Source organism: Pseudophryne corroboree, chromosome 4 (genome assembly GCF_028390025.1).
Source record: "Pseudophryne corroboree isolate aPseCor3 chromosome 4, aPseCor3.hap2, whole genome shotgun sequence".
NCBI lineage: Eukaryota > Metazoa > Chordata > Amphibia > Anura > Myobatrachidae > Pseudophryne > Pseudophryne corroboree.
Genome location: NC_086447.1, coordinates 80,699,433 through 80,716,798, shown reverse-complemented (window position 1 = coordinate 80,716,798; position 17,366 = coordinate 80,699,433). Strand labels below are relative to the sequence as shown.

Below are 17,366 nucleotides of genomic sequence, written 5' to 3'. Positions count from 1 at the left end.
CTACCTGGTGCAATGTGTCTCTGTGCTCTACCTGGTGCAATGTGTCTCAGTGCTCTACCTGGTGCCATGTGTCTCAGTCCAATACCTGGTGCAATGTGTCTCAGTTCTCTACCTGGTACAATGTGTCTCAGTGCTCTACCTGGCGCAATTTGTCTCAGTGCAATACCTGGTGCAATGTGTCTCAGTGCTCTACCTGGCGCAATGTGTCTCAGTGCTCTACCTGGCGCAATGTGTCTCAGTTCTCTACCTGGTGCAGTGTGTCTCAGTGCTCTAATTGGTGCAATGTGTCTCAGTGCTCTACCTGGTGCCATATGTCTCAGTCCAATACCTGGTGCAATGTGTCTCAGTGCTCTACCTGGCGCAATGTGTCTCAGTGCAATACCTGGTGCAATGTGTCTCAGTGCAATACCTGGTGCAATGTGTCTCAGTGCTCTACCTGGCGCAATGTGTCTCAGTGCAATACCTGGTGCAATGTGTCTCAGTGCTCTCTACCTGGCGCAATGTGTCTCAGTTCTCTACCTGGTGCAGTGTGTCTCAGTGCTCTACCTGGTGCAATGTGTCTCAGTGCTCTACCTGGTGCCATATGTCTCAGTCCAATACCTGGTGCAATGTGTCTCAGTGCTCTACCTGGCGCAATGTGTCTCAGTGCAATACCTGGTGCAATGTGTCTCAGTGCTCTACCTGGCGCAATGTGTCTCAGTTCTCTACCTGGTGCAGTGTGTCTCAGTGCTCTACCTGGTGCAATGTGTCTCAGTGCTCTACCTGGTGCCATATGTCTCAGTCCAATACCAGGTGCAATGTGTCTCAGTGCTCTACCTGGCGCAATGTGTCTCAGTGCAATACCTGGTGCAATGTGTCTCAGTGCTCTACCTGGTGCCATATGTCTCAGTCCAATACCTGGTGCAATGTGTCTCAGTGCTCTACCTGGCGCAATGTGTCTCAGTGCAATACCTGGTGCAATGTGTCTCAGTGCTCTACCTGGCGCAGTGTGTCTCAGTGCAATACCTGGTGCAATGTGTCTCAGTGCTCTACCTGGCACAGTGTGTCCCAGTGCAATACCTGGTGCACTGTGTCTCAGTGCTCTACCTGGCGCAATGTGTCTCAGTGCTCTACCTGGTGCAATGTGTCTCAGTGCTCTACCTGGCGCAATGTGTCTCAGTGCAATACCTGGTGCAATGTGTCTCAGTGCTCTACCTGGCGCAATGTGTCTCAGTGCAATACCTGGTGCAATGTGTCTCAGTGCTCTACCTGGCGCAATGTGTCTCAGTGCAATACCTGGTGCAATGTGTCTCAGTGCTCTCTACCTGGCGCAATGTGTCTCAGTTCTCTACCTGGTGCAGTGTGTCTCAGTGCTCTACCTGGTGCAATGTGTCTCAGTGCTCTACCTGGTGCCATATGTCTCAGTCCAATACCTGGTGCAATGTGTCTCAGTGCTCTACCTGGCGCAATGTGTCTCAGTGCAATACCTGGTGCAATGTGTCTCAGTGCTCTACCTGGTGCCATATGTCTCAGTCCAATACCTGGTGCAATGTGTCTCAGTGCTCTACCTGGTGCAATGTGTCTCAGTGCAATACCTGGTGCAATGTGTCTCAGTGCTCTACCTGGCGCAGTGTGTCTCAGTGCAATACCTGGTGCAATGTGTCTCAGTGCTCTACCTGGCTCAATTTGTCTCAGTGCAATACCTGGCGCAATGTGTCTCAGTGCTCTACCTGGCGCAATGTGTCTCAGTGCAATACCTGGTGCAATGTGTCTCAGTGCTCTACCTGGCGCAGTGTGTCCCAGTGCAATACCTGGTGCAATGTGTCTCAGTGCTCTACCTGGCGCAATGTGTCTCAGTGCTCTACCTGGTGCAATGTGTCTCAGTGCTCTACCTGGCGCAATGTGTCTCAGTGCAATACCTGGTGCAATGTGTCTCAGTGCTCTACCTGGCGCAGTGTGTCTCAGTGCAATACCTGGTGCAATGTGTCTCAGTGCTCTACCTGGCGCAGTGTGTCTCAGTGCAATACCTGGTGCAATGTGTCTCAGTGCTCTACCTGGCGCAATGTGTCTCAGTGCAATACCTGGTGCAATGTGTCTCAGTGCTCTACCTGGCGCAGTGTGTCTCAGTGCAATACCTGGTGCAATGTGTCTCAGTGCTCTACCTGGCGCAGTGTGTCTCAGTGCAATACCTGGTGCAATGTGTCTCAGTGCTCTACCTGGCTCAATTTGTCTCAGTGCTCTACCTGGTGCAATGTGTCTCAGCTCTCTACCTGGTACAATGTGTCTCAGTACTCGACCTGGTGCAATGTGTCTCAGTTCTCTACCTGGTACAATGTGTCTCAGTGCTCTACCTGTTGCCATGTGTCTCAGTGCTCTACCTGGTTCCATATGTCTCAGTCCAATACCTGGTGCAATGTGTCTCAGTGCTCTACCTGGCGCAATGTGTCTCAGTGCAATACCTGGTGCAATGTGTCTCAGTGCTCTACCTGGTGCCATATGTTTCAGTCCAATACCTGGTGCAATGTGTCTCAGTGCTCTACCTGGTGCAATGTGTCTCAGTGCAATACCTGGTGCAATGTGTCTCAGTGCTCTACCTGGCGCAGTGTGTCTCAGTGCAATACCTGGTGCAATGTGTCTCAGTGCTCTACCTGGCTCAATTTGTCTCAGTGCAATACCTGGCGCAATGTGTCTCAGTGCTCTACCTGGCGCAATGTGTCTCCGTGCAATACCTGGCGCAATGTGTCTCAGTGCTCTACCTGGCGCAGTGTGTCCCAGTGCAATACCTGGTGCACTGTGTCTCAGTGCTCTACCTGGCGCAATGTGTCTCAGTGCTCTACCTGGTGCAATGTGTCTCAGTGCTCTACCTGGCGCAATGTGTCTCAGTGCAATACCTGGTGCAATGTGTCTCAGTGCTCTCTACCTGGCGCAATGTGTCTCAGTTCTCTACCTGGCGCAATGTGTCTCAGTGCAATACCTGGTGCAATGTGTCTCAGTGCTCTACCTGGTGCCATATGTCTCAGTCCAATACCTGGTGCAATGTGTCTCAGTGCTCTACCTGGCGCAATGTGTCTCAGTGCAATACCTGGTGCAATGTGTCTCAGTGCTCTACCTGGTGCAATGTGTCTCAGTGCTCTCTACCTGGCGCAATGTGTCTCAGTTCTCTACCTGGTGCAGTGTGTCTCAGTGCTCTACCTGGTGCAATGTGTCTCAGTGCTCTACCTGGTGCCATATGTCTCAGTCCAATACCTGGTGCAATGTGTCTCAGTGCTCTACCTGGCGCAATGTGTCTCAGTGCAATACCTGGTGCAATGTGTCTCAGTGCTCTACCTGGTGCCATATGTCTCAGTCCAATACCTGGTGCAATGTGTCTCAGTGCTCTACCTGGCGCAATGTGTCTCAGTGCAATACCTGGTGCAATGTGTCTCAGTGCTCTACCTGGCGCAGTGTGTCTCAGTGCAATACCTGGTGCAATGTGTCTCAGTGCTCTACCTGGCGCAGTGTGTCTCAGTGCAATACCTGGTGCAATGTGTCTCAGTGCTCTACCTGGCGCAATGTGTCTCAGTGCAATACCTGGTGCAATGTGTCTCAGTGCTCTACCTGGCGCAGTGTGTCTCAGTGCAATACCTGGTGCAATGTGTCTCAGTGCTCTACCTGGCTCAATTTGTCTCAGTGCTCTACCTGGTGCAATGTGTCTCAGCTCTCTACCTGGTACAATGTGTCTCAGTACTCGACCTGGTGCAATGTGTCTCAGTTCTCTACCTGGTACAATGTGTCTCAGTGCTCTACCTGTTGCCATGTGTCTCAGTGCTCTACCTGGTGCCATATGTCTCAGTCCAATACCTGGTGCAATGTGTCTCAGTGCTCTACCTGGCGCAATGTGTCTCAGTGCAATACCTGGTGCAATGTGTCTCAGTGCTCTACCTGGTGCCATATGTCTCAGTCCAATACCTGGTGCAATGTGTCTCAGTGCTCTACCTGGCGCAATGTGTCTCAGTGCAATACCTGGTGCAATGTGTCTCAGTGCTCTACCTGGCGCAGTGTGTCTCAGTGCAATACCTGGTGCAATGTGTCTCAGTGCTCTACCTGGCTCAATTTGTCTCAGTGCAATACCTGGCGCAATGTGTCTCAGTGCTCTACCTGGCGCAATGTGTCTCAGTGCAATACCTGGTGCAATGTGTCTCAGTGCTCTACCTGGCGCAGTGTGTCTCAGTGCAATACCTGGTGCAATGTGTCTCAGTGCTCTACCTGGCGCAATGTGTCTCAGTGCAATACCTGGTGCAATGTGTCTCAGTGCTCTACCTGGCTCAATTTGTCTCAGTGCAATACCTGGCGCAATGTGTCTCAGTGCTCTACCTGGCGCAATGTGTCTCAGTGCAATACCTGGTGCAATGTGTCTCAGTGCTCTACCTGGTGCCATATGTCTCAGTCCAATACCTGGTGCAATGTGTCTCAGTGCTCTACCTGGCGCAATGTGTCTCAGTGCAATACCTGGTGCAATGTGTCTCAGTGCTCTACCTGGCGCAGTGTGTCTCAGTGCAATACCTGGTGCAATGTGTCTCAGTGCTCTACCTGGCTCAATTTGTCTCAGTGCAATACCTTGCGCAATGTGTCTCAGTGCTCTACCTGGCGCAATGTGTCTCAGTGCAATACCTGGTGCAATGTGTCTCAGTGCTCTACCTGGCGCAGTGTGTCCCAGTGCAATACCTGGTGCACTGTGTCTCAGTGCTTTACCTGGCGCAATGTGTCTCAGTGCTCTACCTGGTGCAATGTGTCTCAGTGCTCTACCTGGCGCAATGTGTCTCAGTGCAATACCTGGTGCAATGTGTCTCAGTGCTCTACCTGGCGCAATGTGTCTCAGTGCAATACCTGGTGCAATGTGTCTCAGTGCTCTACCTGGCGCAATGTGTCTCAGTGCAATACCTGGTGCAATGTGTCTCAGTGCTCTCTACCTGGCGCAATGTGTCTCAGTGCTCTACCTGGTGCAATGTGTCTCAGTCCAATACCTGGTGCCATATGTCTCAGTCCAATACCTGGTGCAATGTGTCTCAGTGCTCTACCTGGCGCAATGTGTCTCAGTGCTCTACCTGGCGCAGTGTGTCTCAGTGCAATACCTGGTGCAATGTGTCTCAGTGCTCTACCTGGCGCAATGTGTCTCAGTGCAATACCTGGTGCAATGTGTCTCAGTGCTCTACCTGGCGCAGTGTGTCTCAGTGCAATACCTGGTGCAATGTGTCTCAGTGCTCTACCTGGCTCAATTTGTCTCAGTGCTCTACCTGGTGCAATGTGTCTCAGCTCTCTACCTGGTACAATGTGTCTCAGTACTCGACCTGGTGCAATGTGTCTCAGTTCTCTACCTGGTACAATGTGTCTCAGTGCTCTACCTGTTGCCATGTGTCTCAGTGCTCTACCTGGTGCCATATGTCTCAGTCCAATACCTGGTGCAATGTGTCTCAGTGCTCTACCTGGCGCAATGTGTCTCAGTGCAATACCTGGTGCAATGTGTCTCAGTGCTCTACCTGGTGCCATATGTCTCAGTCCAATACCTGGTGCAATGTGTCTCAGTGCTCTACCTGGCGCAATGTGTCTCAGTGCAATACCTGGTGCAATGTGTCTCAGTGCTCTACCTGGCGCAGTGTGTCTCAGTGCAATACCTGGTGCAATGTGTCTCAGTGCTCTACCTGGCTCAATTTGTCTCAGTGCAATACCTGGCGCAATGTGTCTCAGTGCTCTACCTGGCGCAATGTGTCTCAGTGCAATACCTGGTGCAATGTGTCTCAGTGCTCTACCTGGCGCAGTGTGTCTCAGTGCTCTACCTGGCGCAATGTGTCTCAGTGCAATACCTGGTGCAATGTGTCTCAGTGCTCTACCTGGCTCAATTTGTCTCAGTGCAATACCTGGCGCAATGTGTCTCAGTGCTCTACCTGGCGCAATGTGTCTCAGTGCAATACCTGGTGCAATGTGTCTCAGTGCTCTACCTGGTGCCATATGTCTCAGTCCAATACCTGGTGCAATGTGTCTCAGTGCTCTACCTGGCGCAATGTGTCTCAGTGCAATACCTGGTGCAATGTGTCTCAGTGCTCTACCTGGCGCAGTGTGTCTCAGTGCAATACCTGGTGCAATGTGTCTCAGTGCTCTACCTGGCTCAATTTGTCTCAGTGCAATACCTGGCGCAATGTGTCTCAGTGCTCTACCTGGCGCAATGTGTCTCAGTGCAATACCTGGTGCAATGTGTCTCAGTGCTCTACCTGGCGCAGTGTGTCCCAGTGCAATACCTGGTGCACTGTGTCTCAGTGCTTTACCTGGCGCAATGTGTCTCAGTGCTCTACCTGGTGCAATGTGTCTCAGTGCTCTACCTGGCGCAATGTGTCTCAGTGCAATACCTGGTGCAATGTGTCTCAGTGCTCTACCTGGCGCAATGTGTCTCAGTGCAATACCTGGTGCAATGTGTCTCAGTGCTCTACCTGGCGCAATGTGTCTCAGTGCAATACCTGGTGCAATGTGTCTCAGTGCTCTCTACCTGGCGCAATGTGTCTCAGTTCTCTACCTGGTGCAGTGTGTCTCAGTGCTCTACCTGGTGCAATGTGTCTCAGTCCAATACCTGGTGCCATATGTCTCAGTCCAATACCTGGTGCAATGTGTCTCAGTGCTCTACCTGGCGCAATGTGTCTCAGTGCAATACCTGGTGCAATGTGTCTCAGTGCTCTACCTGGTGCCATATGTCTCAGTCCAATACCTGGTGCAATGTGTCTCAGTGCTCTACCTGGCGCAATGTGTCTCAGTGCAATACCTGGTGCAATGTGTCTCAGTGCTCTACCTGGCGCAGTGTGTCTCAGTGCAATACCTGGTGCAATGTGTCTCAGTGCTCTACCTGGCTCAATTTGTCTCAGTGCAATACCTGGCGCAATGTGTCTCAGTGCTCTACCTGCCGCAATGTGTCTCAGTGCAATACCTGGTGCAATGTGTCTCAGTGCTCTACCTGGCGCAGTGTGTCCCAGTGCAATACCTGGTGCAATGTGTCTCAGTGCTCTACCTGGCGCAATGTGTCTCAGTGCAATACCTGGTGCAATGTGTCTCAGTGCTCTACCTGGTGCAGTGTGTCTCAGTGCAATACCTGGTGCAATGTGTCTCAGTGCTCTACCTGGCGCAGTGTGTCTCAGTGCAATACCTGGTGCAATGTGTCTCAGTGCTCTACCTGGCGCAATGTGTCTCAGTGCAATACCTGGTGCAATGTGTCTCAGTGCTCTACCTGGCGCAGTGTGTCTCAGTGCAATACCTGGTGCAATGTGTCTCAGTGCTCTACCTGGCGCAGTGTGTCTCAGTGCAATACCTGGTGCAATGTGTCTCAGTGCTCTACCTGGCTCAATTTGTCTCAGTGCTCTACCTGGTGCAATGTGTCTCAGCTCTCTACCTGGTACAATGTGTCTCAGTACTCGACCTGGTGCAATGTGTCTCAGTTCTCTACCTGGTACAATGTGTCTCAGTGCTCTACCTGTTGCCATGTGTCTCAGTGCAATACCTGGCGCAATGTGTCTCAGTGCAATACCTGGCGCAATGTGTCTCAGTGCAATACCTGGTACAATGTGTCTCAGTACTCAACCTGGTGCAATGTGTATAATGTGCCCTGCCTGGCGCAAAGTGTACAACATGCTATGACTGGAGCAAAGTGTATAACGTGCTCTGCTGGTGCAAAGTGTATAATGTGCTCTGCCTGGCGCAAAGTGTATAACGTGCTCTATCTGGCGCAATATGTATACAGTGTTCTACCTGTTGCAGTGTGTATTAGCTGCACTACTGTGTGTTGTAATTTGAATTGCCACTATTATGTGGCCACGCCCCTTCCCCACGAAGCAACGCCCCTAATTTTGGTACTGTCCATGCTTTAGCATGTACGAAGGGGGGCACCAAGCATTACAGTATGTACATAATTTTGCCCTTCTAACTTAAAAATGTGCCCTTCCAAATGAAAAATGTGCCCTCCCCGTGATCAGCACCCTGCCTTAAAAAAATCCTAGAGTGAACACTATCATGTGTAGCTGGCACTTCTGGGAGGCATATCATGTGTAGCTGGCACTGCCAGGGGGCATATCATGTGTAGCTGGCACTGCTGGGGGGCATGTCATGTCTTTCTGACACTGCTGGGGGGCATGTCATGTCTATCTGTCACTGCTGGGGGCATATCATGTCTATCTGGCACTGCTGGGGGGCATGTCATGTCTATCTGACACTGCTGGGGGCATATCATGTCTATCTGGCACTGCTGGGGGGCATGTCATGTCTATCTGACACTGCTGGGGGGCATATCATGTGTATATGGCACTGCACTACTGTAGACATTATGTGTATCTGGCACTATACTGGAGACATTATGTGTATCTGGCACTATACTGGAGACATTATGTGTATCTGGCACTATACTGGAGACATTATGTGAATCTGGCACTATACTGGAGACATTATGTGTATCTGACACTATACTGGAGACATTGTGTGTAAGAAACACTACTGTGGCTGTTATGTGTAAGGCTGCTAATTGTGTGTGTAGAGGGGGTGTGAAAATATATTTATTTATAGTTTGATAATAGGAAGTTGCGAGGCCATGCCCACTTTTCCAGGAGCGCGCATGGGGGGCGCTTTGAAATTTTCTCGCTCAGGGTGCTAGTAGGCCTGGAGCCGGCCCTGCTCTGTCGCCCCAAATGCGTCACCACTGGCACCTTCTGAAGGGCTACTGGAATACTATCTTCATTTTAAATTGGCTGCAAACCATAGCGTAGCACCCTGTAACCATGGAGCGTCCCCGGTCACACCTCTTTACATAAGATATTTCCATGACACACCAGGCAAGTGCTGCAAGTTGCATTTACATATTGTCCCACCAGCGACTCGAACAAAAGGCACTAGAGCTGATGCAGGATACTCCGTCATTAGAGTTATTATTCTCTGATTACTGTAACCATATCATATTTCACAGGATTTAAATATTTTCTCCAGGAATTCTTATCCCTCCAAATACTGCATTTCCGTTTTTCAAATGTCAGCTGTGCAACTAAGCACAATCCTATTATGTTAAATGTCTGCACATTGGGGGTCATTCTGAGTTGATCGTAGCCGTGCTAAATTTAGCACAGCTACGATCTTCTTCCCTGATATACGGGGGGATGCCCAGCACAGGGCTAGCCCGCTCCGCATGTCAGTCCGGTTCCCCCTCGCAGAAGTGCAAAGGCATCGCACAGCGGCGATTCCTTTGCACTGCAAGAGTAGCTCCCGTCCAGCGCAGCTTTAGCATGCTGGCCGGGAGCTACTCATCGCTTCCCGGCCCGCAGCAGCTGTGTGTGACATCACTCAGGCAGAGGCGATCGTATCCCTGCTATGGCCTCGGCCGTTTGGCATGCGCCGGCGCATGCACAAGAGGGACCCGTTCGCTCTGCTGTGTAAAAAAGCAGCGAGCAAACGGGTCAGAATGACCCCCATTTGTTCTTATTTGCTGGGATGTGAAGTCTAATATTTACAGTATATATGTGTTAAATAAGAATATTTACAATGGATATCCACTCCAATAAACACTTTAATCAAGTTCGGAAAACATGCCCACGCGCCATGATCGGAATTGTCGCACTGACTTATTAAAAATATTCCTGGAAATAATTTTCACTTATTTTAGTAAACGTCGAAGAATACCTAGATGAAAGCAGTACCTGAAATGATGGAAAAGAAGATTTGAGTCTTACCTTTGGTAGAAAATACCCTCGGAATGTGACGTCCTGAGTAGTAGCATGTGGGAGATTATTCGGAACTATATTTCCAAATCTCTGAACTTCATGAATAACAGCGTCAGTATAGGGCATATCCTTACGATGAGCAGCCTGGGGCTCCGCTGAGCCGATAACTTTTTCAATCTCACTTTGGACTTTCCCTGTTTTCAAAATACAAGGTAAAAACTCTCAACACAAAAACAAATTATGTCCCCATCATTTCAGATTGCTGATCATTAATGACACTCAAACTATCACTTCTGCAATGTGCATCTTGCTACACACATATATATATATATATATATATATATATATATATATACACACACACTATATTTCCTTTTCATTTCAAAATACAAGTTATGCACTATGATTTACAATAAATGGTACATGGAATTTCATCTTACTTTGGATTTGAGGGTATTTCATCATCAACAGAAGACCCCATCTCAGAGTGGTAGAGGTCGTCTCCATTCCAGCAACAAAGAGATCGGCCACAAGTGCTATGAGATTTTCATTGGTGAAATAAAGCTCGGGATTAGGTTTTTCCTATAATGTATAAGGCATGCATTGTTATAAAGTAATGTACAAAGAGATTTAGGTGGCATCAAGACTTAGGTATTTTATTTTAAATATGAGGGTGATTCAATAATTAACGTAACAAGACCCCTCACATACTGTATGTAATGTTCTCTATTTCATTCTAATTTCCCACCAGGCCAGAGCAGGCAGACTACGGCTTCCCCTCACGGCCATTAGTCTGCGCCTCATATCAGTCATACTGTCCCAACATCAGGTGTAAGATGGCGGGGCAGGTGGAAACATGGTCACACACTGAGGTGCGTTGTGTGGTCCGATTTCTGCACATCAGCAGCTGAAAGTCATCGCCAACTTGTCATGTCATGGAATCAGGTTTGGTGTGTGGCCTGTGGTGGACGTGCTTGGTCGGCCTCATCTTGAATGTCTTAAATCTCTGAATGTCTGACCTGCAACTATCAAAGGCAGTGCACCAAACCCAAACCTGTTTCCGTGGCATGACGCTATCACTGTACACCTTGACGAATTCCATTTGTGTGCACCACAGTTGTGGCAGATCATTCCATCCCTCAGACTCCAGTGCCAACCAGCTCCCATTGGTCAGATGTCTGGGGGCGGCTAGATTGTCATCTATCCAATGGAACTGTTTAGCAGGAGAGACTAGGCTGATGGACTGCGACTGTGATAACCCGGCTGGTTCCAGTGGGCTTGTGGTTTCCGTGGTTCCAGCGGGCTTGTGGTTTCCGCTGACTCCCAGTGATGTTGTGTAGACTTTCGGGGTGTGGTTGGTGTTGATTGGCTCCCCAATGTTTGTTTTGGTCTGCAACCCAGTGTTGCAACCGTCAGTGGTCCAAACCGATGCATAGAAAATGCGTTTTTTTTAGAATGTAAACTGACATCGATCAGCTGTTAAATAGACTTCAACATAATCTTTAGTAAATTTACCCCTTAATGTCACTCAATACATCTACAATAACGGCTTTCTGCTGGAATACTGTCACTGTATTTGAAATGAATGCAAGTTTTCATGAACATTACTCTCTATGAAAAAGTATGATATAGATAATACAAAATAGATTTTGGTATTATAATTTACAATTGATATTAAACTGATTAACAAAAATGTTAATGACAGCTGATGAGTAAATGGTCATAAAGACTCCCCATTTCCATCTCATTTACCATGGCCGGGATGTAATGAAGTTTGGGTTCAGCGGCCGTGCGAGAAGCCGGTCGAACTAGGACATTTAAAAAAAATGTCCAAGTACGGTGTGCTGTACTCGGACTTCATTATATCCTGTCCCATGTTCCTTCACATTATAGAGTCACAGATTGCAGTAATATAACAGCTCTAACATACCGTTCTGTGCAATACACAAATAATGTATGATGCATTGTGATGATCACAGTGCCATGGCTAAACAGTGAATGGAGAATCCATATGACCATGTGAGTTATCTCAGATTGCTGCCTCTGTGAGCTGTATGACACAGTGCTCTATTTACTGCAACACCAATACGCATCTACCAATTGTATTTCTTACTGGTTCCTCAGTCAGTATGTTGTGTTGGGAAAAAGAAAATCCAAGTAGTAAATTTCAAAAACTAAGTAATGAGTCCTGCATTACCTCCTGTTGTTTCACCAGGAACTTGTCGATAAGATTCCTCTGGTCATTAACATCCAACTGTTTCTTTTGGGTGGTGAAAGTCTCTCTTATGAAATGGTGCATTTCATTTAAGTTCTTTATAATGGTTTTGAGAAATCCAGGAAACCAGCGCATCACCGACGGAAAGGCGTTGTACAACTTTACAGAAAGACAGAGAGAGAGGATGACTATACATATACATGATAGACAGTAGTAGTCGTGCTTATCTTTGCTGCGATGCAGCATGCTGCATGGCATGCCGTTCTGCAACTATTCGCAACCTGCGATCGCTCTATTCCCAATGGAATTAATGGAGTGATCGCCTGCTGTTTATAGTCACAGTCCGGCGTGCCATGCAGCATGCTGCATCGCAGCAAGATAAGCATGGCTACATCCAGGGCAGCCATCAAGGTGGGTCTGTGGGGACTGGCGTCCCGGGACCTTATAGAGAGGGGGGCTCCCCACTGGCTCCTACAGCGATAATTTACACTTAAAACAAGCCTTCCCTGCGCATCAGCTCTGTGAATCATTCCTGCAGGTCCGCAATGCTCTACCTATATGTAACGTCATGATGTGTGACACGCATAGGGGTGGAGCGGTGGCAGAATCTTTTTGTTTTTGTTTTTTTGTTGTTTTTTTTTTTTGGGGGGGGGGGGGGCTGTCTATTTTGTCAGTCCCGGGCCCAACAATTTCTGATGGTAGACCTGGCTACATCTGTATGTTGCTTATCTGAATAAGATTTTAACATTACGCTTCTGTAGTCATCTCTTTAGTAGATTCCTCAGACAGTTTTAGACTCTAAGAACTACTAGATATCAGCATTTCCTCTAAAGTGATCTGAGATTCGGCTTATCTCCATCAAATAAACCCTTGCACCAATGGCAGCGGACAGAAGAGGCCCATTCATTGCGTATAATAAATCTTTCTTAAAGACAGATTAAAAACTCATTTAAAATCACTTGTATACATGTGACTGAACTTCAACCTCAGCAGTTGTTACACAGCACATCCACATTTCCCCACAACAGTGTGCAAGCTCTTAGTAAATGTGTGAGTCAATTTCTCAGTTCAGCAACAAGCGCCACCCAAAGAGTTCTGTCATAAACACAACTTCAGGGGTGTGGTGAAAGTTGGTAATTCTGTGTGTAGATAATATTCTCCATGTGCACGCCAATGAATCCTTAAACTTTGGAAGATGGTATCAAACCCTGCCCTGCAAGTTTCCATCTTATTTATTTATTTATTACCAGTTATTTATATAGCGCACACATATTCCACAACGCTTTTTACAGAGAATATTTGCCCATTCACATCGGTCCTTGCCCCAGTGGAGTTTACAATCAATATTCCCTACCACATGTACACACAGACACATTCATGCTAGGGTTAATTTGTGTTGGGATCCAATTGACCTACCAGTATATTTTTGGATTGTGGGAGGTAACCGGAGTACTCAGAGGAAACCCTCGCAAGAGGGGAGAATTTACGAACTCCGCAAAGGAAGAGCCATGGTGGGAATCGAACCCGTTACCTCAGTGCTGTGAGGCAGTAATGCTAACCATTACACCATCCGTACTGCCCATCTGCCATGGTTTGGTGAACCCATTTGATATGCACAGTCATTTATTTTTGAATGCATGAGTTTTTGAACCTGTATTTTATGTATTTTATTTTGGAAATCCTACACTATGATTTTTCATGGTGTTTGTGGTGCTGGGCTCCAAGTCTAGATTATTTGAGTCTGAGTTTTAGATACCTCTGGCTCTACCTTACAATGTAAGGGCAAAAGAAGAATGGTAAGAGTACTGTAGATGAAAAGACGCAATAGACCGTTATGTGGCGTCTATTGATGCTGTTAGTGGGACTCTCAATCCTTGCACATTTTGACGCACAAATGTAAACCAGGGAAGGGGTTTGTAGTAAAATTAGCATAAAGTCACAGACCCATCTGCGGATCTTGGTTCAGCAATGACCGCAACAGTGAATGACACTGAATCAGGCACTAAATAAAATCAAACTATACACATTATTTTAGTGACTAATCAGACGTTTTTACATTTTAAATATTCACAAATGAATATACTTTTTTGCACTCAACATGCAAAACTCAAAACAGGTGGATCATAAATCCATTTGCCTAATATCAGCATGGCTTGACCGCTATATATTGTATAATACATGAGATGTAGGTGCTTACCATGGCCACTGGGCTGCCAACTAATTTTAAATTCTCATTGACAACTTTCATCAGCCTCAAAAGTTTTGGATCTTCATAATCAAATCGATGACTGAGTAATATGGACACGATTATGTTTACAACAGCAGCATTTAAAATCTTGGTATTATCAAATGGTTTGCCTGGAATTATAAAGAAATACAAAGCAAATTAAAGGAGCACAATATAACAGAGCAAACATTCCCCAACATTTATTATTTTGACCCCAGAAATATTGGTGTACACTGGTGCAAATGTTATCCGCATGTACTATTTATCAACCACATTAAAACAGAATCAAGCAATTGTGTTATATTTTCATAGTGCACTATACACAAACTGTGTTTTGGGGAACAGAGGCTTGGTCCCAATTTCAAATTTGAATAAGGGGGGGAAAAGTCTGCAACTTGCAAGCATTGGCAATTTCCAGACAAGTCTGCCTAATGTTTTAAAGGGGCAATCATTTAAAAGTCAAAACCAGGTTGATTGCCCCTTTAAAGAAACTGGCAGATTCGCCAAGAACCTGCCAATGCCTGCAAGTCGCAGGCCATTATATTTATTCCTAGTGTGGTTTTAATTGCATATAAACCCCCACCTCCTGATCTCGCCATTTTAGAATAGAAAGCACATGAAAAGGTTGGGAGACACCTCCCACAAGCTGTGACACTGCAAAACGCATATGTTGCTCTTGCAGGGCTGGAAGATACAACTAATAGAGGCACTACAGAGCAAGAGGATATGGGAACTTCTACTAACTATGGGAACAGGAAAAGGAAAATTGCATCTCCAAAAACGACTGCACTTCTCTTGGGAGATTCCATTATTAGAGGAATACATCTTGAAATGCAAATGAAGTAGAGTGTCACGATCCGGATACTGAGACACCATTTTCCTTCTGGATGTACGTCCTCCATGGGCCTCTGCTGCCACTCCTGTCTCGCTGACCGCCGCGCGCCACTGGGCGCATGTTATTCTGCTACTGCGGCCTACATCGCAAGTTTTGCACCTTCCTGATAGTACTTAATTCCCCTTCTTTGTTTGTTCATGGGCGCAGCCATGTTAGACTCCAGTCACATGACATTATTCCTCCTATCCACGGTGCTGGAGCCTTGTCATAATTGCTCAGCCAATCCCTGCTATGCAGCAGGTATAAATATCCGGTCCCAGCTCCCAAAAGATCGTCAGTGCTTTCATTGTCATCTGTGATTCCAGCCTACAAGCTTCACTACAGATTTTCTCCTGCAATTCCATTCTGCAGATCAGCCTGACTTCCCTGGTGATTACACTCTGCCTGTGTAACCCGACTCTCCAGTGTTAACCCCTACAGCCTACTTTGGATTCCTGTGTTTGGACTTTTGCTTTGCAGTAATCATCCTTCATTCTTCAGTTCCTGCGTACTCCAGTTTCATTCCTCATCTTCCAGTGAACCCCAGCCTCATTTATTGTTTACAGGACTTTCTTCCATATTCCAGGTTACTGGCCTTCACCGATTGTGAACTTAATTATCACGTGTGACTTTATATTATTCTTTTGCACGTTATCTGACTTTTTATTTAATAAAAGCACTTAAGGAATTCCCAGTTGTTGTGGTCACGCCCTCGGGCATTCTTTGCTGCTGTCAATACGTATGTCCAGGAGTCACATAGCTCCTCCTAAATTTAAGTACCCGTCAGCCCCTACAACTGAGGCTCCCAGTCACGGTCATCAGCCCTCAGTTGTGACAGTAAGCACTGACCAAATGGATCCAGCCGGAGACCTGTCCCAAGCGCTTAGGCTGATACAAGAATTGGCAACCCGCCTTGAACGTCAGGAGGCTGCTCAGGACCATGTTGTTCGCTGTCTCCAGGACCTCTCCTCCCGGCTGGATGAAATTCAAGCGGCCCTCCGTGGATCAGGGGCGTCCAGTGTGCCGACTCCAGCGCCTCCGGTGGTGTCCCCACCCACCGTACCTGTTCCTGTTCCCTATCTTCACTTGCCGACTCCTGCTAAATATGATGGATCCCCTAAAGCCTGCAGGGGTTTCCTAAACCAGTGCGAGATCCAATTTGAATTGCAACCCAGCAGTTTCCCTACTGACCGCATTAAGGTGGCATACCTTATTTCTCTACTCACTGGTGCCGCTCTAGACTGGGCCTCACCTATATGGGAAAGGTCTGATGTCCTGTTGTCATCCTATGCTAACTTCGTGGCAACGTTCAGACGAATTTTCGACGAGCCAGGTCGAGTGACATCAGCTTCCTCAGAGATCCTTCGACTGCGTCAGGGGACGCGAACTGTCGGTCAGTATTTGGTGCAATTCCAGACCTTGGCATCTGAAGTCTCCTGGAATGATGACGCTCTTTATGCAGCCTTCTGGGGAGGGCTATCCGAGCGTATCAAAGATGAGCTTGCTGCTAGAGACTTGCCTTTAACTTTAAACGAGCTAATTTCCCTCTGCACTAAGGTCGATTTACGGTTCCGTGAAAGGGCTGTTGAACGAGGAAGATCCACATTTCCCAGGATTCCTACGGTTTCCATTCCTCGTCAGCCATCTCCGTCTCGGGAGGAACCTATGCAGATAGGTCGCTCTCGTTTATCTCAGGCAGAGCGTAGTAGACGTCTCGCTGAGCGTCTCTGTTTGTATTGTGCCGAATCTTCTCACGTTATCAAGTCCTGTCCCAAGCGTCCGGGACAACCTCAAGTCCTAGCCCTCCAAGGAGAAGGTCAGCTAGGAGTGACGAATTTCTCTCCATTTCCAAGTAACTGCAATCTCTCAGTTTCTCTGCAGGTGGCTCCGCGTACAAAGAATCTCACTGCCTTATTGGATTCTGGAGCAGCCGGGAACTTTATTACAGAGAAGTTCGTTAAGCAGTGGTCTCTTCCCACTGAGAGACTATCCTCACCGATATCTCTAACTGCCGTGGACGGCAGTAGGATTCCTGAGGCGGTGATTACCTCCAAGACCCTACCTATCCGTCTGAAGGTAGGGGATCAGCATACAGAGTTGATTTCTTTCCAGGTTATCCCCAGGGCCACCCATCCTGTGGTCCTAGGCCTTCCATGGCTACGTCTGCATAACCCTCAAGTTGATTGGAAGTCGACCCGTATCCTGGCATGGGGTCCTTCCTGCTCTGAGACCTGTCTCCAAAAAGAGCTTCCAGTTCGTCTATCCTCCTACAAGTCTTCTGATGTCCTGTCTCCTCCGTGCCAAGACTCCAAGCTACAGTTTTGTCCAGGGTCACCGAATCACAAGGCTGATGCT

The 17,366-nt window shown here is 47.7% G+C and overlaps 1 protein-coding gene across 1 annotated transcript in view; it reads right to left on the bottom strand.

The window, feature by feature from the left end:
• LOC134910840 (cytochrome P450 2C5-like) overlaps positions 1–17,366 on the bottom strand; it is a 103,976-nt gene that overhangs the window by 24,922 nt on the left and 61,688 nt on the right. The window contains exons 4-7 of the mRNA XM_063919223.1: positions 14,108–14,268; positions 11,893–12,069; positions 10,136–10,277; positions 9,705–9,889 (exon numbers count right to left, since the gene is read on the bottom strand). Coding sequence (XP_063775293.1) covers positions 9,705–9,889; positions 10,136–10,277; positions 11,893–12,069; positions 14,108–14,268 — 665 coding nt within the window. The remainder of the gene's footprint in view (positions 1–9,704; positions 9,890–10,135; positions 10,278–11,892; positions 12,070–14,107; positions 14,269–17,366) is intronic.